The sequence below is a fragment of the Heliangelus exortis genome, chromosome 14 (assembly GCF_036169615.1).
Source record: "Heliangelus exortis chromosome 14, bHelExo1.hap1, whole genome shotgun sequence".
Lineage (NCBI taxonomy): Eukaryota > Metazoa > Chordata > Aves > Apodiformes > Trochilidae > Heliangelus > Heliangelus exortis.
In genome coordinates, this window is record NC_092435.1 from 3,546,211 (window position 1) to 3,563,861 (window position 17,651).

Sequence of the window (17,651 nt, forward strand, 5' to 3'; positions counted from 1 at the left end):
TGGATTTGCTACATCACAGCATTCCACAAGATGCCACAGTTACACCCAAAAGAAGTCAAAATTACTGTAACTACAGGAATTAATAACTATTTAATCCAGATTAATTCCATGATTGATGACACCCTAAAAAAAAACAGAAAACGTCCTCAAAGCACAATTTTGTACTCATAAATTTACTGGCCTTCGGGGACAGTAACAGCAGCATTTTGGGCCAGGATAGTTACAAGATGAAAAAAAGAACATGTGGCCAGCCTCTGAATCCTGGACCATGTCTTCTGATGGGATTCTCAAGGACTCAAAGCAATGGCAGCAGCGGACACAGCCGCAGGGCTCAGCGGGACGGGCCTGGGCAGGGCTGATGCAGCAGCAGAGGGAACAGGAGCTCTGCTGCCCCGGACCGGGCCTGAGCTGCCTCTGACTGCGTGGGAAAAGCCAGGATTTATTTTAATGAGAACGTGTTCGCTGTGAAAACCACAGAGAAAAGTGACGGGGTGGATGCCTGGCCCGTGCTCTGCGGGCAGCCGCCCCACTACTCGGGGTTCTGCTGGGAAGCAGATACAACACAGCGCGTGGCTGCCGCACCCCGCAACCTTCGTGGTGATGCCAGAGGCAGCGTCCAGCGGCGTGATGGTGCCCGTGATGGTGCCCGTGATGGTGCCCGTGACGGTGGCCTCGGGCCCTGCGCGGGGCAAGGCGATCAGCCCATCGCGGTGCGCAGGGGCCGGGTGCAGTGCCGGCCGTGCTGCATGCCGCTGGGGTGATGCGTTACGCCGCGGTACTGCAGCCCGGCGATGTGACGCCCGCTCGGCGCAGGGCAGGCTGAGGCAGCAGGCGGCGGCGGCGGGGGACGGACGCAGCGGGTGCGGGCACACCGGCATGCTGAGGTAACCTCGGCTCCGCCGCCGCGGGGTTACTCGCCGCGGTCGAGGGGCGGCAGGGAGCGGAGGCGGAGCGCCCGGCGGGAGGGGAGCCGCTGTCTCTCGCTCGCTCTTGCCTCTCCCCGGGCCTCCCGCGGCGGCACGAAGCCATCATGGCTGCGGGACCGGAGCCGCTGCCAATCACCAGCACCGCCCAGGACCACCTCGGCCGGGCCGTGGGGGCAGCTCCGGCCGCGATCGCGATGACCAATCGCAGGCCGCGCGAGGCGGGAGACAGCCAATCGCAGGCCTCCTCCCTGCGCCCCACCCTCTGGCCGCCCGCGCGCCTCTCCTCCCCGCCCCCGGGAGCCGCGGTCCCAGCGCTGGGCGGGGCAGCGCGGAGACCTCTGAGCCGCGCACACCCCCTCTGCGCCACTGCAGGGCTGGGCGGGCCCCGCCCCGCCCCGTTCCGCCACGCAGCCAATGGGATCGGTTCCGAACCGTGCCCATGGGAAGGATGAGGCTATAAAGGACCCGTGCGGGTGGCGGGAAGGGGTAAGATGGCGGACTAGCCGCGGGGTAGCGTGGCTCAGGTTCACAGCGCCGCGTCCCCGCACAGGAGGCGGGCAGGTCACCGCGCCGCGGACGGCTGCGGTGCGAGGCAGAGCTGGGAGGAAAAGGAGAACACTGCAGCCGCTACCATGCCCAACATCAAGATCTTCAGCGGGAGCTCGCACCAGGACCTGTCCCAGAAGATCGCCGACCGCCTCGGCCTGGAGCTCGGCAAGGTGGTCACGAAGAAGTTCAGCAACCAGGAGACATGGTGAGGCGGGGGCGGGGCCGCACTACGGCTCCCAGCGGGCCGCAGGGCGCTGCATAGCGATGGTCCGTGCGGCCGCCGCGCGGGGGCTGCTGGGATCTGTAGTGCGGGGTGGCCTTTCGGCCCGCGGCCTAGCGCAGGGATCGGCTGGAGCAGCGGCGGCTCGACGCGTGCCGTGCTCGGGGACCTCAGCTGAGAGCGAAGCACTCCTGCCTGGGCCCGGCTGGACGAAGAGCTCCGGCGGTTTCCGCCGGGCTCTTGCGGACAGCCGATGTGCAGCCTCAGGGCAGCGCTGGGGCCGGCTGTCCGTGGGCGTCCTTCAGACGCGGGGCTGCTGTGCAGTGTCCCCGCAGCGCCTTCGGTAGAGCCGCGCATGGGGCGGGATGGTGATCATAACGCCGGGACGGGGTTAACTTGAGTGCTGGGTGAGTAGGAGTGGAAACAGCTCAGCCCGTGAAGCATGACATGAGGAGAGGCCTGGAGAGCTCCCAGCGCCCACGATCCGTGTGCTGGGCGGCCCGGGGGCCCCGGCCACGTCTCTAGCGGTCTCCGCTGAACGGTTCCCGTGTTCCGTTGGGCTTTGACCCGGCTGCTGGACTTCCGAGGGGCCCTGCTCCTGTTTTCACTGTATCTGTCGGGCGGGCATTCCTTCTCGGCGTGGAGGGAAGGGTTTGTGTTACCAGGCCACCAGGCAGGCCTTGCTTCCACCACCCCAAAAGCGAGGAGCTAATGGGAATGTACCACTCGGGGTTATATCCACGTTGGTTATCTTCTTCTGTGCGTGATCTAGGCGGTGATGAGTTGAAGCTTGACAGTTCTGTGCTTAGATTGTAGCTGGTGCCTTTGAACTACTCTGAAGAGCATCAGCAGTATTGGTAAAATGATTCAGGAAAGAACAGAGACTGCCATCACCATGCAGCCCATGATGCAGTAGCAGACCTTGTGTCCCCCAAGGTCTGTAACCTAAGATTCGTCTTATTTTGTGTCACTGTGCTTCAGAAGCCTTGGTGTCAGCCTACTTGATGAAGCTAAAAGAAAGGAGAAGCTAAAAATTATTCAGAACTTTTAGAACTTTGTTTTAGAGAAGTATACTGGGCATGTATATACCACACAGTATGATACAAAGAACCTCAGATGATTGCTCCAGCCCAATCCTTTCTTCTGGAGACAGTATTTTTTTTCCAGTAGATTGCTGATGTACACGTGACGTAGAATATTGCATTTCTACTGCATGAGCATTGTTTGTAACTGAAAACTTCAGAGGTAGTACAAAGGGTAGCAGAGGGGAATTCTAAAAAGAGTCTGCCTGATTTACAGGCATTGCACTGTTGTCATTGCTCTTATTAATTGCTCTTATCCATCCATTTGGTTAGCCAGCAGCATCATGACTTTAGGTAATGTGACTTTAAAACCTAACAGATGTCTTATTTACACTAATAAACTGGTAGCAGATGCTTCCCAGAAAAAGTAAGCTTGTTTTAACAGAATAATTTATTGCTACTTTTATGCAATAAATATCTTTGAATCAGCTTAATGTTACACTATTAGCATTTATATGCTAACTACTATTAATTCAGGCATTTTTATATGCAGAAAATTTTCATGCTGGCTGAAGTTCTTCATGAGAGATTGATGTATACTCTGAAGTCAGTGTGCAATGATAGGAGTTTGCTGATGGATATGGTGCAGTAAGGCTATATATAGCATCAAAAACATGTTGAAGAAGAGGGGAGGAAGATCAGAGAATGAAATATTAAAATTAGAAATCTGTCCTAAGTTGCTCTGTAAATTAAGCCATTAGGAGTGGGCTGGGTGATTGGTTTTTGTTCCTAGCATTTTAAGTGGCAGCAGTCTGCAGCATAGTTGAACATCTCCAGTGCAAGAAGAAATAAATCAAGGAAGAGCTTTGTCTTCACTGGATGGATTTCTGGTTACTTCCAGATTTTTGTCTTTCTTTCCAACTTTGCTTCTTGTGCAGGTGTCTTTACATGCACAAGAAGCTGGCAGTTTGCTGCTGGCAAACAGGACCTTTGGTTTGTATTCAGTCCCTTCATCAGGAGGGATTAGTGTGTATTACATCCAGGAGGAAATTAACCCCAAAAGACTTTTGAAAGTGGTTAGATGGCTTCTCCATTCAAGGCAGGGAGTAGCTATTATGACTCTAAATCTAATAATCAGCTGCAGCATAGCTTCTGGTAGAAGTCTTGCTCGGCTTTCTGTGCTGACTGCAGACTCATCCTCATCATCCTTACTTTCTTTGTACACTTCTGATTTTAGATGAGGTGGTTTTAGTTCTAAATTCAAGGGGAGCAAGTCCTGTGCTGAGGTGTTTACATGCTCAGCTTGTGTTGAGATCAAAGAGTACAGGCTGAGTGCTTTTAACCATTAAACCCCTTAAACCATTAAATTTCATTGGTGAGCAATGTAAAAGAGTTACTGAGCAAATAAGCCAAGTGTTCCAGCTCAACACCCTTGTTTATATGACACTGCTGCCCACAGAGCCTTGGGAATACAGTCCCTTGGTAGCTCTGCAGCCATGTGCAGTAGCTGTGTTTTAATCTGTTTTTGGATACAACTCTTCTTTCTTCATTTGTTCCCAGTGTGGAAATAGGAGAGAGTGTACGTGGGGAGGATGTCTACATTGTTCAGAGTGGCTGTGGTGAGATCAATGACAATCTGATGGAGCTCTTAATCATGATAAATGCCTGTAAGATTGCCTCAGCCAGCAGAGTCACAGCTGTCATTCCCTGCTTCCCTTACGCTCGGCAAGACAAAAAGGACAAGGTAAGGGATGTGGTTTCTACTGAGGAGATGTATGTGCACCTTGAAAGTCCTGACTGCTGGATAGGGATTAGATTAAGATGAATATGTTGAGGAGGAGATAAAGCTTATTTTAATTTCTTTAAGCCTCTAAGCACTGGGCTGCAAATTCATCTTTTCATAAATATCTAGTTCTTTTTGAAAGCACCAACCTGTAATGATGAAAAGATGGAATGTTAATGAGTACTCTTTTTAGTAACTTCTTGTGAATCATTGCCCAGTTGGTGTAGGAGCTGAACTTGTCCCATATGCTGTTTTTTCCTGTACTAGAGTCGAGCTCCAATCTCTGCCAAGCTGGTTGCAAACATGCTGTCTGTGGCAGGTGCAGATCATATAATCACCATGGACCTGCATGCATCTCAGATTCAGGTAGGAGCTGAAATGGGGCAAGTACTTACCTGCTCACATCTGAGCATCTTCACTGCCTTGCAGACTTTCCAGTGATCTGCTGGAGCCACAGTATTGGTCAGAACTTGGAAACATGTGACTGGGAGGGACTTGTAGAATTAGTCAGAAGAGGATGAGGAGTAATGAGTCCTGTGTAGATGAATTTTTGGCTAGTAAATGATCCAGGCAACTTCATACACAGTGACACTGTGTATTCTTAACTGTCCCTTTGAGGAATTTGAGATGGAGAATGGCTTACATTAGTGTTCTTACATATTGGGTAGAGCTTGCTGATATTTACTGAATTGTCAGGAAGAATAGATCAGTGTTCTATTTGACACCTTGGCAAGTAGTACTGCTGCCCTGAGGGCAGCTCTGCCTCCAGCTGAACTGGCACAGCTCCTCAGGTTCAGTTGGCCAGGACAGTGATCTGATAGCTTGCTGCTGACAAGATGGGCAATCTTACTTTTCTCCATTCAGTGCCACCCTTCCACCTAAGCTGGCTGCTGGTGACTTGAAAAGTTTTCTTGGGTTTTGCTGAACACAGAGCCATTAAAATCTTGACCAGAGCTGCGTGAGAGCAGTGGCAAGACTGTACACCAGGGTGAGGAAGGGCAGGAAGCTGTTAAATTAACCATTGTTGTCTCTTCACCTTGAGCAAGTGATCTGACACCATGAAACAAACTTGGTGCAACTCAGAGGGGTGTTGCAGACAGGAGGGTATCTGTTGTTTTGCTGCAAACACTTGAACCCAGCAGGATAAGATATCTACTGCCTGGTGAAGTAGGTGACTGGCTGTCATTTTAGCAGTTGAAAATTCAGATATTCATATTCCAGTATAATTTCTTCAAGTATAATTTGCCCAGAAATATTTGTCTCAGGTGGAAAAAAGCTACAAAGGCACAGCCGAGAACTTTCAGAAATATCATGAGATAAAAGAACAGGAGGACTGTGCCTCTTCTCTAAGAGGTTTGGGAGTTGTGATGGGTATTGTAGAGTTCACCTTTCACCAGTAGCAGTGGTGGGATTTGATTGAATAATTTGGAGTTTGTATGTAAGCTTCCAGCAACTGGCTGGTTTCAGACAGGTTCTCATAGTTACTGGGTTGCTTAGTGCAGAAGGAATGGTGTAGGAAGGATCTGTTGGCCCTATAGCTTGAAGCATTTCTCTAGAGTAACTGTCCCTGCACTTCTGCCTGTTACTCCCTGTCCAGGATTAACTTCTGATTTTTTAGTGACCTTTGAGGTTTACCTGCAGGAGTCTACTGGGTCAGTGTAAAGCTGTGGAACCAGCTGCATTAGTTTAAAAACAATTGTTGTTCAAGTCTTCTTCATAGGTTTCATGTAGATGCAAACAATGTAGGTAATGAGCTTTAAAGACTGACTTTGTAAGCAGGCAGATAGCTGCTCTGTGTGTTTGATGCTGATTTTCTGCACCCCCTTAGGATAGGACTAGTTCCATGTTGTTAAGGTGTCACATGTAAAGTGTTTTTGCTGCTAAACTATTTCTGGCTCTGAAGACTTCTTAGATTACTGTTCTGTGTATCCCAAAGGCTTCTGTCCCTGCAGTAAGGGAAATAGAAAGGAAAGCTGAAAGCTGTGGAGAGGTGATGGCTGCATGCCTGATCATACAGAATGATTTTTACAACTTTTTTTGGAATGTGACCTTCAGCTACATCTGTTCCTGTTGTCTTTCTTGCAGGGTTTTTTTGATATCCCTGTTGATAATTTATATGCTGAGCCTGCTGTCCTGAAATGGATCAAAGAGAATATTGCAGAGTGGAAAAACTGCACCATTGTTTCACCAGATGCTGGTGGAGCCAAGAGGTAAGTTGTCAGACATCTAACTTGGTGTTTCTATATCTACTTGAGTTCCTCAGAGTAATTGTGACTTTAATAAAGGCACAAGTTCCCTCTGCCAGACTTGCTTCTATATGTGGCAGCTAGTGAAGAGTGATCACATATTCTTCCTTGGGAATGTTTAGAAGGTTTCTTGGACTAATCTTGGAAAATGAAATAGCTTCTATAATCACAGCTGCCTAGATAGGAATTGCACAATTACTACATCATTTGGAATAAATCAATTTTTTGTAGAGGGTGATTATTCAGTTTGAGGGAATCATGTTGCTCCTATGACAAAAAATAAGGTTACCACTGCTGGTTGTGATGTTTTAATCCACCCTGTTTCTTTTGCAGTAGTAAGCTTAGTCTGTAGAGGCATTTTTTTGCTTTATTATTCTTAATTTTTGTATTTACCTGGGACTTAAACCTGGTGCTAGTTTACTCTGAGAGCAAGGAAGATAGTTCCTCTCCAAAAAGGAACAACATATGCTATAGCACATTTCTACTGTGATAGTCTGACAATTTTCTTTCTTATGCAGAGAAGTATGTCAGTTTCTGGGCAGTTCACAAGGTTCTCAGGTGCTTGTGAGAAAGTAGGGTGTTCCTTGGTGCTTCTTTTTAGGGGCTGCATGTGAACAGCAAAGGGATGCAGATACATTCTTTAGTCCAGGACTGTCACGTCAAAACTGTTGGTGTGTGCTGACATGATTCACATGCTTCAGAGTGTTTAAAGCTCTGTGCTACAGGCAGCCAAGGGGTAGTACAGCTATAGGTTGCTGTACATCTTCCTCTATAGCTTGTCCATGTGTTGGACAAAACCTTCTGCCTATTCAGCTGCTTCCGTAGCCTGTTGCATAATGCAGTGTATGAAATGCCAAGTCAGTCAGCTATGATTTGACTCCTGAAAAAAAACTCTTCAAAAGCACCTTAAACTGTTGACCTTAGCTGGTGCAATATTTTATGGAGATACTGCAAAACTAAATACTTTAGTAAACAGTTTAGTCTGTCTTGTGTAGGACTCCCAGGGTGATGAGTCTGATCTGTTGAAGCTAGGATTCCACTCAAGTGTAGAATTTCTTAGGGGCATGTACCTTCTTCATGCTTTTAAGATTTGTTCTGTGGTCACTTGGATCAAAGTAAATGTGAGATGGTGGACTTGGCATTTCTTGGGTGTATACTCCTGCCACTGTTCATATGCCAGCACTTGTGTGCATGACAACTGAGTGCTAATGTGACTGCAAGCAGATCCCTGTCATAGCACAACTTAAGGCTTCCCAGTGTAGTGGTATAACAGTGAGGACTTCAAAAGCACTCTGATCACTTCAGGCTTGCCAGGCTTGGCAGACTTGCAGGTTAAGGTTTGTTTTGAGCTTTAAATGCAAATTAATTTACAGCAGTCAGGATAAAAGACTGTTTTATCTTAGTGTAGTTGCTGTAGAGGAGATTAGATCAGAGATTGCAGTTTAATTGGAGGGAAACTAAGGTGGCAGTGTCTTCTATAAATTGCCTGGGATCAGTAACAGACACTGGTCACAGCTTCTCTGATTACAGTGGCAGTTTCTACTTTAAAAGATTCAGTTGAAGCTGTTGTGTGGAGTTTAAATGTTGTTTGGGAACTGTTCTTCCTTCAGAGTGACCTCCATTGCAGACCGGCTGAACGTCGACTTTGCCCTCATTCACAAGGAGCGCAAGAAAGCCAACGAAGTGGATCGCATGGTGCTGGTGGGTGATGTGAAAGACAGAGTGGCCATTCTGGTAGATGATATGGCAGATACATGTGGTACCATCTGCCACGCTGCAGACAAGTGAGTAGGGGCTGACTGATTCTTCCCTAAATCAGAAACTTACTGTCAGTGAATGCTGTGTAATGAGTTACCCGGATTATTTGTGTGTCAGGTTCCACAGAGCAGCATAGTTCCTTGATAATATATGTATCATGCCATACAAAATAAATAAAAAGCCTTCTTAAAGTTACACAGAATCACCACAGTTGGAAAAGACCTAAGATTACTCATCCAACTGTCAGCATCTCTCCCCAAATAAAATATATCAATATCTGTATCACCCACTAGAGCATGTCCTGAAGATCCTCACCTACACTGTTTTTAAATACCTCCAGGGATGGTAACTCCACCACCTCACTCACAGTGGGTATAGCTAGAAGACCATAGTGTCTTTTTTTTATTTGAAAAATTCTTGTGTTGAAAGTATTTCTTCCACTAGACCATCAGTGACTATGTTTGGTAGAACTAACTGCTGCCTGGTCCATCAGCTTAAAGTAATACATCTAAATTTCTACTGGAATTAAACTTTTCAAGCTTAGATGTCTTTCAAGCCTTCTATACCAGAAGTGCCAGCATATGCAATGGTCAGTATTAAATCTCTGCTACCTTGTGTTGACAGAAATCATGAAGGTGATTTGTGTGATGTAGTGCAAATGTCACAGGGCTAAGGTCAATAGTGTAAACTTTGCCTGTGGGAGATTTTGTGGTACTTGTTAAACCTTTTGTTTCCCCCAAATCAGTAGTGGGCTGGAGGAGGGAATTAAAGGTAGCCTGTCCCCTAAGCATGTGGCACTGTATCCTTTCACATGTACCAAGTGCCCCCTGCACTAATGTCAGTTTAGTACTTGCTAAGAATTTCTCATCCTTCTTTTATACCCCCTTGTAGGCTCGTGTCAGCTGGAGCCACTAAAGTTTATGCCATCTTAACTCATGGTATCTTTTCTGGGCCAGCAATTTGTCGAATCAACAATGCCTGTTTTGAGGCAGTTGTAGTCACAAACACAATACCCCAGGAGGACAAGATGAAGCAATGCCCTAAAATCCAGGTGAGCATCCACTTTCTCTTCTGTCACTCCTGAGAGCTGGTAACACTTGTTTGCCCTCCTGCTAGTGGGAACACCCCATAATACTGTCTGGTGCTTACAGGAGTTTCATTGGTACTGTAATCAGTGGCAGTATTGACTATTTCTTATTGCTGTTATTGTGGGATAACACATGTGTTGCACTGATAAAATGCTGTTTCTAATCTAGCTCATTTTAAACAGTTCATTTAAGTAAATATATTCAGAGCTTGTACCTAAATCAGATGACTGATCAAATGGGACCATGGCATCAGAACCAGTTGTAGATGTAAACTTTGGAGGAGTGATAAGCTGATGATGTGTAATACTGAAGCAGAAGTAGAGAGAACCTTCTGAAGTTGGTAATGCCAACATCATTTTGTACCTGTCATCTAATGTCCAGCCCCTCAGTAAAATGCACTTTTTGTGATGCAGAGTAGGCCTGGGGAAGGTGAATGCTTCATGTCTGGTCATGGCAGCAGCAGAGTTTAGCTTGAGTGGGAGAGGAGTCTTGCTGATTTGGCTAAGAGCAGTTGACACAGCTCACAGTATAACATTCAGATGCTGGCAAAAGATAAACATCAACACTTTGACAGCCATATGGAAGCTAAAATTTGATGCTCACTCTGTCTTGGGTTTTCCATTTAGGAGATGTACTGGGACATTTTGTTTTCCAACCTGAGGCTGACTTCTGGAAGAAAAGGAAATTGGCTGTACAGCTTGAGCTAGGCAGAACTTGAGGATTTCCTGTGTTACAGGACAGCTGGAAGTTGTAGCTTTATCTGAGAATTCAGGTTTAATAGGTCATCAGAAGCTTCACATGCTGCTATAGCATACACATAGTCAAGGACACTTTAAATATTAGATTTCCAGCAAGATACATAGGACACAGGCATTGGGAGAAGTTCCAGAGAGTAAATGGCACTAGTAAGACTCAGCTACTACTGTTGTAAGTGTAGCAGGTTCCCCAGTACTGGGGTTCTGGTGAAAAGAAGCTCAAGTGTTTGAAGCTGCAGTGAGCTTTAAGCTGCTTTTGCAAGGAAACTTTCCTTGGTTAAGCTGATTGTGAACTGCTAATTGGGGTACATTTTTAAAATACAACTTCTGATGATACTCCTGCATCTAAAAAATATCTGGTGCTTTGATATATTCCCAAGTTCTGCACTACAATTAATGTAGGCAAAATGTAAACTGATAATTGGTAAATAGGTGGAGCCAAAAACTGCAGACTAAAGGATTTGTCTGAAGTCTCATGTGCTGTCTGCTTTGCTGCTCTAAAGTTTTTTCTTTCCTTCCTTAGGAGGCAAACTAACACCCAAATTTATAACACATCAGATGCAGATAAACGACTCCTACGTATAATTGGGATTTAATTACATATAATTCTGAAGATATTCTGCATACAGCACTGCAAGAATAACTTCTTGTAGAAGTATGTTATTCTTGTCAGAATGACAGTCTACTGCCACCTCTTTTTGCTGAGACTCCCTAAATTCAGTTTACCCCATCTTACTCACTTTGTGTAGGTTACAGAGAAGTTGGGCTACTGTAAATTGAGATCAGATCACTTTCCTTGAGTCCTGAGGCTTTTCCATCATTGCCAGCAGCCTAAGGATACACAGTTTTATCTGCTGGGGTTCAGAGGTAGTTTAACTAAGACTTGATTTTCCCTCCTTGTAAACTGGATTGTGCCACCAGGTGGAGTCAGCTCAGTGACTGGGAGCTGAGCTGCAGCACTGTAGATTCATGTTAGATTTGGGTGGTGATGTTACCTTCATAGGTCCTGCCTGACTTACCAGACCTTCTTCCAGGTTTTCTGTCTTCTCAGTGATGCTGATCTTTTTCCCTTCCAGGTGATTGACATCTCAATGATCCTTGCAGAGGCCATCAGGAGGACTCATAATGGGGAATCTGTTTCTTACCTATTCAGCCATGTCCCATTATAAGAACAGATGCCAGCTGCTGCTTGTATGGCTTTTTTTTTTAAACCAAAAGTTTTTCAGCTTGTTGTAAAGTTCAGTAGAAGACTCTGCTCGTTTGTTCCAGTGCAGTTCTCCACAGCTGCTCCTGCTTAAGGCAGGCTTACTGTCTCTGATCCCAACTCTAGGTGGCTGGGGGGGGGAAGCTTATCTCTGTAACACTCCAGCTCCACCAGTAACCCTGTGCATTGGGGCTCAGTAGTAGCATTGACTCAATTCTGCAAATCTGTGGAGAGCAGGACTGACACATGGCAAATCACTGCAAGTATTTTGCGAGGGGGGGGGGGGGGGGAGGGTTGGTCTGTGGGCAAGGTTTTATGATCTGGTGTGCACACTAAATTGTTTGGGAAATAGAGCTCCCTAGGACATGTTAATCTGGATCTGCAGCAAGAGCCTGAGAGACTGCCTGCTGTCTTACCACTCTGTACCTGACAGAAGCCTTGGAAGAGCGATGGGGAAGGCTTGTATCTTGGCCAAGCTTGACCCTAGGTGAAGCCCTGGGGAACATCTGGGAAGTGGTTCTGCTACAGCTTCCTTAAAAAGGAGGTCAGAGTAGTTTGAAAACTTGAATTCATCTTAATTGATGAAATCAAGTTCCCTTTAGCATGCTACACAGCAAAGGGAAGGTGAGAGCATAGTCTGTGCAGTACTGCCTTGCTTTGTTAACTTAGTGGTGAAGGTGCATCCTGGACAAGCATTATTTTTCCTCTTATGTAGAGGACTCATGGTAGTTGTGTGCTTTAGTTTCTACTGTAGGCTAAGAGAAATTCCTCAATTTCACATCTCACTGTTAACCTTGCTAGCAATTAGAGGATTGCTGTCATGTTCTGTAGCTGCCCCTTGACTTGCTGTGTAAATCCTTGATCCTTTTTTTACCATTACACTAGTAAACTGAGCCTCTTTATCCCATGGTAGCTTGGTTGATACATCTAGCAAGTGCCTGCTCAGACACTGGGGTGACCCAATATACAACAGATTTGTGTTTGTAAAAGATCTTAACCTAAGGAGCATAGGAGGTTGCAGGATTGTAAAACCTGAAGAAGCTCTTGGAGTGGGTCTGATGCCACTAATGAGTGCTAACAGCAATGGGTTGAAGAGGCTGATGATACATAGTACTGGGAAAAGAGTAGATCTAAAAGCAACCTGACAGGCAGTGAAGTGCCTGAAAGAAAAAGACCAAAACTAGAGCTGGCTGAGACTCCCAGATGTAATAAATATAATCTGAAACTTGAATATTTAACTGTACCAGACAATCATAAAGCAAACTGTTAAGTCTCTCCTGTACTATTATGGGGTTATAGGCCAAGCTGTTTTATGCTCTGTTTCTTATAAGCACTCCTCTTATAATTGTTTGGGTTTTGGTGTTTTTTTGGTTTTTTTTTTTAGCTGGAGGAAGGGAAAAAGGGAAAAGTAATCTGAAATCACTTGCTAGAGTAACCAGCATGACTGAGAGGCTGGGGCATGGAGTGGGTATATGCTGAAGTAACTGAAAGACTTGGTTAAAATATGTGGCAGTTTGTCTTTAGTGGTGCCTTTTACTGAAGACTTCTCTCCATTCCTAGAACTCCTGTCCTGTGGCAACACTTCTACAGTGTAGAGTTTTTTCTTTTTGTATAAGAATTGATGTTTGTCTGGAAAGTGTGCTTCTTTGTTTTGCTTATCCTGCTTATCCTGCACTGAGCTCTGCCAAGAGTCTGATTCCTGATTCCTGCCTCCTGTATGGGAGCCCCTGCTCCCATACTGCCAATGCCCTTAAAGCCAAGAGCCAGGACACTGGAGTAGCAGTGTGAGGATTTTCAGCAGCATTTGTGTTTAAACTTAAGACTTGATGAAGGAATTAAACTTTTATTTAAAAACCATAGCCTCTGCCTATAAATGCTTCTAAAAACAAATGTGATTTGCATCTTCTGAGTTGGGTCACTTGCAGGGTAGATCATGGCATAATGTTATTTGGAAGGGACTTTGGAACATCATCTGCTTTAACTCTCTTGCAGCAGGGCTGACTGGTTCAGCTTGCCTGGGCTTACATTGTATGGAAAAAGAAGCTTGGGATCAAGCCACTTCTCACAGTGGGTAGTGGCTTTTGTCTGTATCTGATTTCCTAGACTTAACTGTTAGAGGAAGTAATGAAGTTCCTCTTGTACTGTTCAGTTATCTGTCTGAGCAGATCTGTTCACAGAATGTAAATGTATGGGGAAAACCTGAATTGTTTAGCAAGTAGGAATGAAGAATTTGTAAGTGTCTTGCATTAAGCTGATGATTAGAAGCAGTAGGATTATGTCCTGAGAAACACTTGTTTTAACTAACCCATCATCCTTTCTCATAATGTATTGTAGATTGGCATAATATAAATGAAGTCAGAAGGATGATTTGACAGGTCTAGAGAGGTTGCTTTCTCACCTCCTAGAGTTGGTGGTTCTGTCATAGAGAGAAAACAGCAGCTTGCCTTGCTGCTGCTGGGCAATGGGAAGGTAGTAAGGGTTAACAGCTCTTATCTAAGGTGCAAGGAGCAGCAAAATCCAGAGGAGGACCTAGCCCAGGTCTTAAGACACAACATTGTGCTGGCTACCTTCCCAGTGCTCTTGACATGATGGTAGGAAAGGGTCATGGCAGGAGACAGAGGTTAAAATGAGCAGGAAAAAGTAAAAAGTGGCCCTGTGGAGTAGGGAAGCTGGCTCACAGGTGGGAAGCAGTGGCTGAAAGGGATTCCTGTCCTGGCTGGCTGTGGTGGTACCCTGCCTGTCCCTGCAGGTAGAAAGGTCAGGAGGCTGAATAAAACCTCTGATAAAATAGAAAAAACCTCCTGCCCAAATAAAGCATTCCTGGAAATGACAGTTCAGGGAGGCTGTATCTGAACACTCACAGCCTTGTTCTATGGGAGGTTAAAAGCACCTAAAATGGCTGGCAGTCATTTTTTTTTTTTTTTTTTTTTCTCTTTCAGCTCAGGGCTGTTCTTGCTTTGCCCGTATCTATTAATGTCTTGGGTTTTTTTTGTTACGAATTATTGAAAGCAGAAATGCCAAAATTTATGAGAAATAAGCAGATTGTGCAGTTACCAGGAGGCTCTACAGATTTGTCAGGGGAAAAAGTTCATGCTGGGATAGAAGCTCCTTTTTTATTTGTTCAAGGTAGGTTTTAAAAACTCCCCAGCAGCAGCAGCACACCTTGTCCACTCAAAATGCAGAGTGTTGGCCTTAAAACTGCTCCAGCTGTGGTTTTTAGAAGTGTGGTGATGCCTGTGTGGCTGAGGCTGGCTTGGGGAAGGGGTCTCTGGCACTGCTTGCACAGCCAATGTGGTGGCCTTGTGCCTGGACAGAGACCCTGGGAATTTCAACTGCAGCATCAAGGAGAGGAAACATTGCCCTGGCTGGGGTGGATGCAGCTGATGCTGGTGAGGGACTGTGCATGAGAGGGATGGCAACCACCTCCTTTTGCATTTACTGCCTGATGAGGACAAAAGCTGCAGCAGTGTGCAACCCCTGCAAAGTAGTGGAGAACAGGCAGGGAAAGAGGTGGGATGTGGTGAACACTGTAAAACACTTGTCTGACTGTTTGCATGAAGGCAAAAAAGGATTTCCTGCTTTCATTTTAAAACTCGGTGGGTTTTTTTTTTTTCCTTGTGGCTGTGCAGCAAAAACCTGCTCTTTCTCAGCCTGGAGTGGGCTTTCTGATACAGGCTGCAGGGTGGGTTTGAAGGATGCTTGTGAAAGCTGCCCTGCCTGGGTTTGCTGGTCCTGGATATATGGCACTGTCCAAACTTGGCCCTGCCAGGGCAGCTGCAGCTCCAAATCAAACTCACTCTGAGAGCAGCCTGGCCTTGGGCTGCACCTGCAGCCTCTTCTTCTCTGACCCCAGGGATGGGGACTGCTTGCCATCCAGACTTGTCTCAGAGTAGCAATCACATCTCAAGATCTGCCCTTAGATCTTGGCCTTCGCCTTTTCTGAATGAACCAATTTCTTTAATTCAGAGCTCTCTGGAACTTAATGCTCCAGCCTGTGTCCTCAGGGCTTGCTGGAAGGAGCCAAGACCTGCTGTTGTTTAGAGAGCACTGCACGAGATGACAGTCTTCTAGCTAAAAAACACAAAGCAAATGTTTCCTCAGGCTTGATGGGAATTTTATTTGCAAAATCTCCAGTAAGTCTGGAGAGAAAGCCAGAGGCTGAGAGTCTGGGAAGAGGTGGATGTGAGAGTTCTTGCAGCACAGCTTGGTACCCCTAGGTTTTAGAGGCAGACTCCTGCTTGCAGTGACACTAGGATTTCTGCAAAAGGGTTTTGGCAAGCCTGATATGGGAGGGTCAGGATGGTTTTGTTTCCTCCTTGTTCCCTTCAGTACTGGGCCCTCCTGCAAGCTCTCCCAGGCATCCTTGCCCTCCAACCACTCTTCATACTGTGTCAGCATGCAGGTGCCCTAGAGTGCCACTACCCTTCCTTCTCCCCAGCTGAGCTGGGAACAGATATGTTGCCTGCACTTACACTCAGCTTTTTTTCCCTTAAAGGTATTTTTTCCACATGCAGCCCAGCCCAACTGGTCTGTGCTGGTTGTTTCCCAGGCTTTCTGCACCCTATTGCTATGCTACAGTCAAGTGAGCATCTTTGCCTGCAAGCATCACCTGCTCCTTGCCCACCTGTGCTGCTGCTGCTGCTTCAGTGCCTGGATCTCCCTGCCAAGCAGCATGGCTGTAGTGAGGGCAGCTGGGGGTTGAGCATGGTGGTGAAGTGTCTCCCACTTCTGCAAAAATACAGTAACTTTTTTTTTATCTCAAGAGCTCGTTGTCTTAAATTAATTGTGCCTCAGCAGGGGTGAGTGTGTCTGTGCGTGGCTGTGATGGGTCCCTCCCTTGGCACATGCCCAGGGCACAGCAGCCCCATGGCTGCTTATGGTTTGGGGCTGGGATGGGGGACACTGGCCCCAGTTCTCCAGGGACACCCTCACCCACCCGCCCCCCTGGTGCCCCTCAGAGCTGGTGGCCGGAGTGGAGAGCAATGTGGTGCTGGGGAGGAGGTGGGAGGATGAAGCAGAGTGCTCGTCTGTGTGTTCTGCAGCGTGTGGCTGTGTGTGCACATGGGATGGGTTGGGTGGGTGTGCGTGCCGAGTGTGCAGGGCGGGATGTCTGCAAGGCGTGATGCGGGAGTACCGGGGGAGGCTGTGGACAGGGCTGCTCAGGGCCGTGCGCACGCCAGGGTGCGGGGCCTGGAGCTGTGCGTGCGCAGGGCTGGGTCTGCGGGTCCCTGCGGGTCCCTGCGTGCCGGGCGGTGGGAGCCGTGCCTGGAGCTCCCTCCAGAGGATCTGGCGCTCAGCCGCGGTCTCTGCCCCGCCGCGGAGCACTTCGGGAGCGGTAGTTCTCCCGAGAGCCGTGAGGCCGCGGCAGCCAGCCGCCAGGACTACATTTCCCAGCAGGCTCAGCGAGCGGCGGGCAGCCAATGGGGGCACCGGCGGGGCGGTGGCCGGGGTATATAGTGCGGCGCCCCTCGCCGCGTGCGGGAGCTTTCTGTGGACGCACGAAGCAGCGGGACAGGAGGGGACAGCACCGCACCAGGCACGGTGTTCCTTCTGCCGCCGCCGCGCTGCCTGCGCCGGTCGTGCGAGCTGTGCCAGAGAGGGGCTGGTGCAAAGAGAGGCGCCTGAGGGCGGGGAGTGCGGGCGCGGGGGGTCCCGGAGGGGACTGGGCTGCATGTTGCGGGTGGGGACGGTTTCCGCAGTGGATGCGGACACCGGGGGGGTGCCTCGGGTTCAGCACGGGCGGTACCGGCGCTGCCCGGACCAGGGGCCGGGGCGGTGCCCTGGCTGGTGGCGCGCCCCGCCCCGCGCTATTGTACCCGGGGGGAGGGGTCTTTGTCTGGCGGTGCCCATCCCGGGGACCTGGGCTGACCTTAGGGGGTTTAATTCTCGCAGGCAAAATGTGCGACAAGCCAGACCTCTCGGAGGTGGAGAAATTCGACAAGAAGAAACTGAAGAAAACCAACACGGAGGAGAAGAACACGCTGCCCTCCAAAGAGAGTGAGTAGAGGGCGGAGGGGAAAGGGTGGAAGGCACCCACGGACCGTGGCAGCTGCCCTCGGGGTATCACTGCTGAGCCATCCGGCAGAGGATGTTTGGGGCA

At 48.0% G+C, this 17,651-nt stretch overlaps 2 protein-coding genes across 3 annotated transcripts in view; both read left to right on the forward strand.

The window, feature by feature from the left end:
• LOC139802384 (thymosin beta-15A homolog) overlaps window positions 1-17,651 on the forward strand; it is a 70,756-nt gene that overhangs the window by 52,284 nt on the left and 821 nt on the right. Inside the window, exons 2-3 of the mRNA XM_071757524.1 lie at window positions 17,066-17,087; window positions 17,444-17,548. Coding sequence (XP_071613625.1) covers window positions 17,449-17,548 — 100 coding nt within the window. The 5' untranslated portion in view covers window positions 17,066-17,087; window positions 17,444-17,448. The remainder of the gene's footprint in view (window positions 1-17,065; window positions 17,088-17,443; window positions 17,549-17,651) is intronic.
• On the forward strand, window positions 769-13,410 carry PRPS1 (phosphoribosyl pyrophosphate synthetase 1). Of its 2 annotated transcripts, XM_071757507.1 has the most exons (8): window positions 769-884; window positions 1,477-1,680; window positions 4,278-4,461; window positions 4,768-4,866; window positions 6,586-6,710; window positions 8,357-8,530; window positions 9,396-9,555; window positions 11,424-13,410. In XM_071757507.1, the coding sequence occupies exons 1-8, from the start codon at window positions 877-879 to the stop codon at window positions 11,514-11,516; spliced, it is 1,047 nt and encodes a 348-aa protein (XP_071613608.1). In that variant the 5' UTR covers window positions 769-876; the 3' UTR covers window positions 11,517-13,410. The 2 variants fall into 2 exon arrangements, with proteins under 2 accessions (XP_071613608.1, XP_071613609.1); XM_071757508.1 differs by lacking the exons at window positions 769-884; window positions 1,477-1,680 and adding an exon at window positions 1,823-2,102.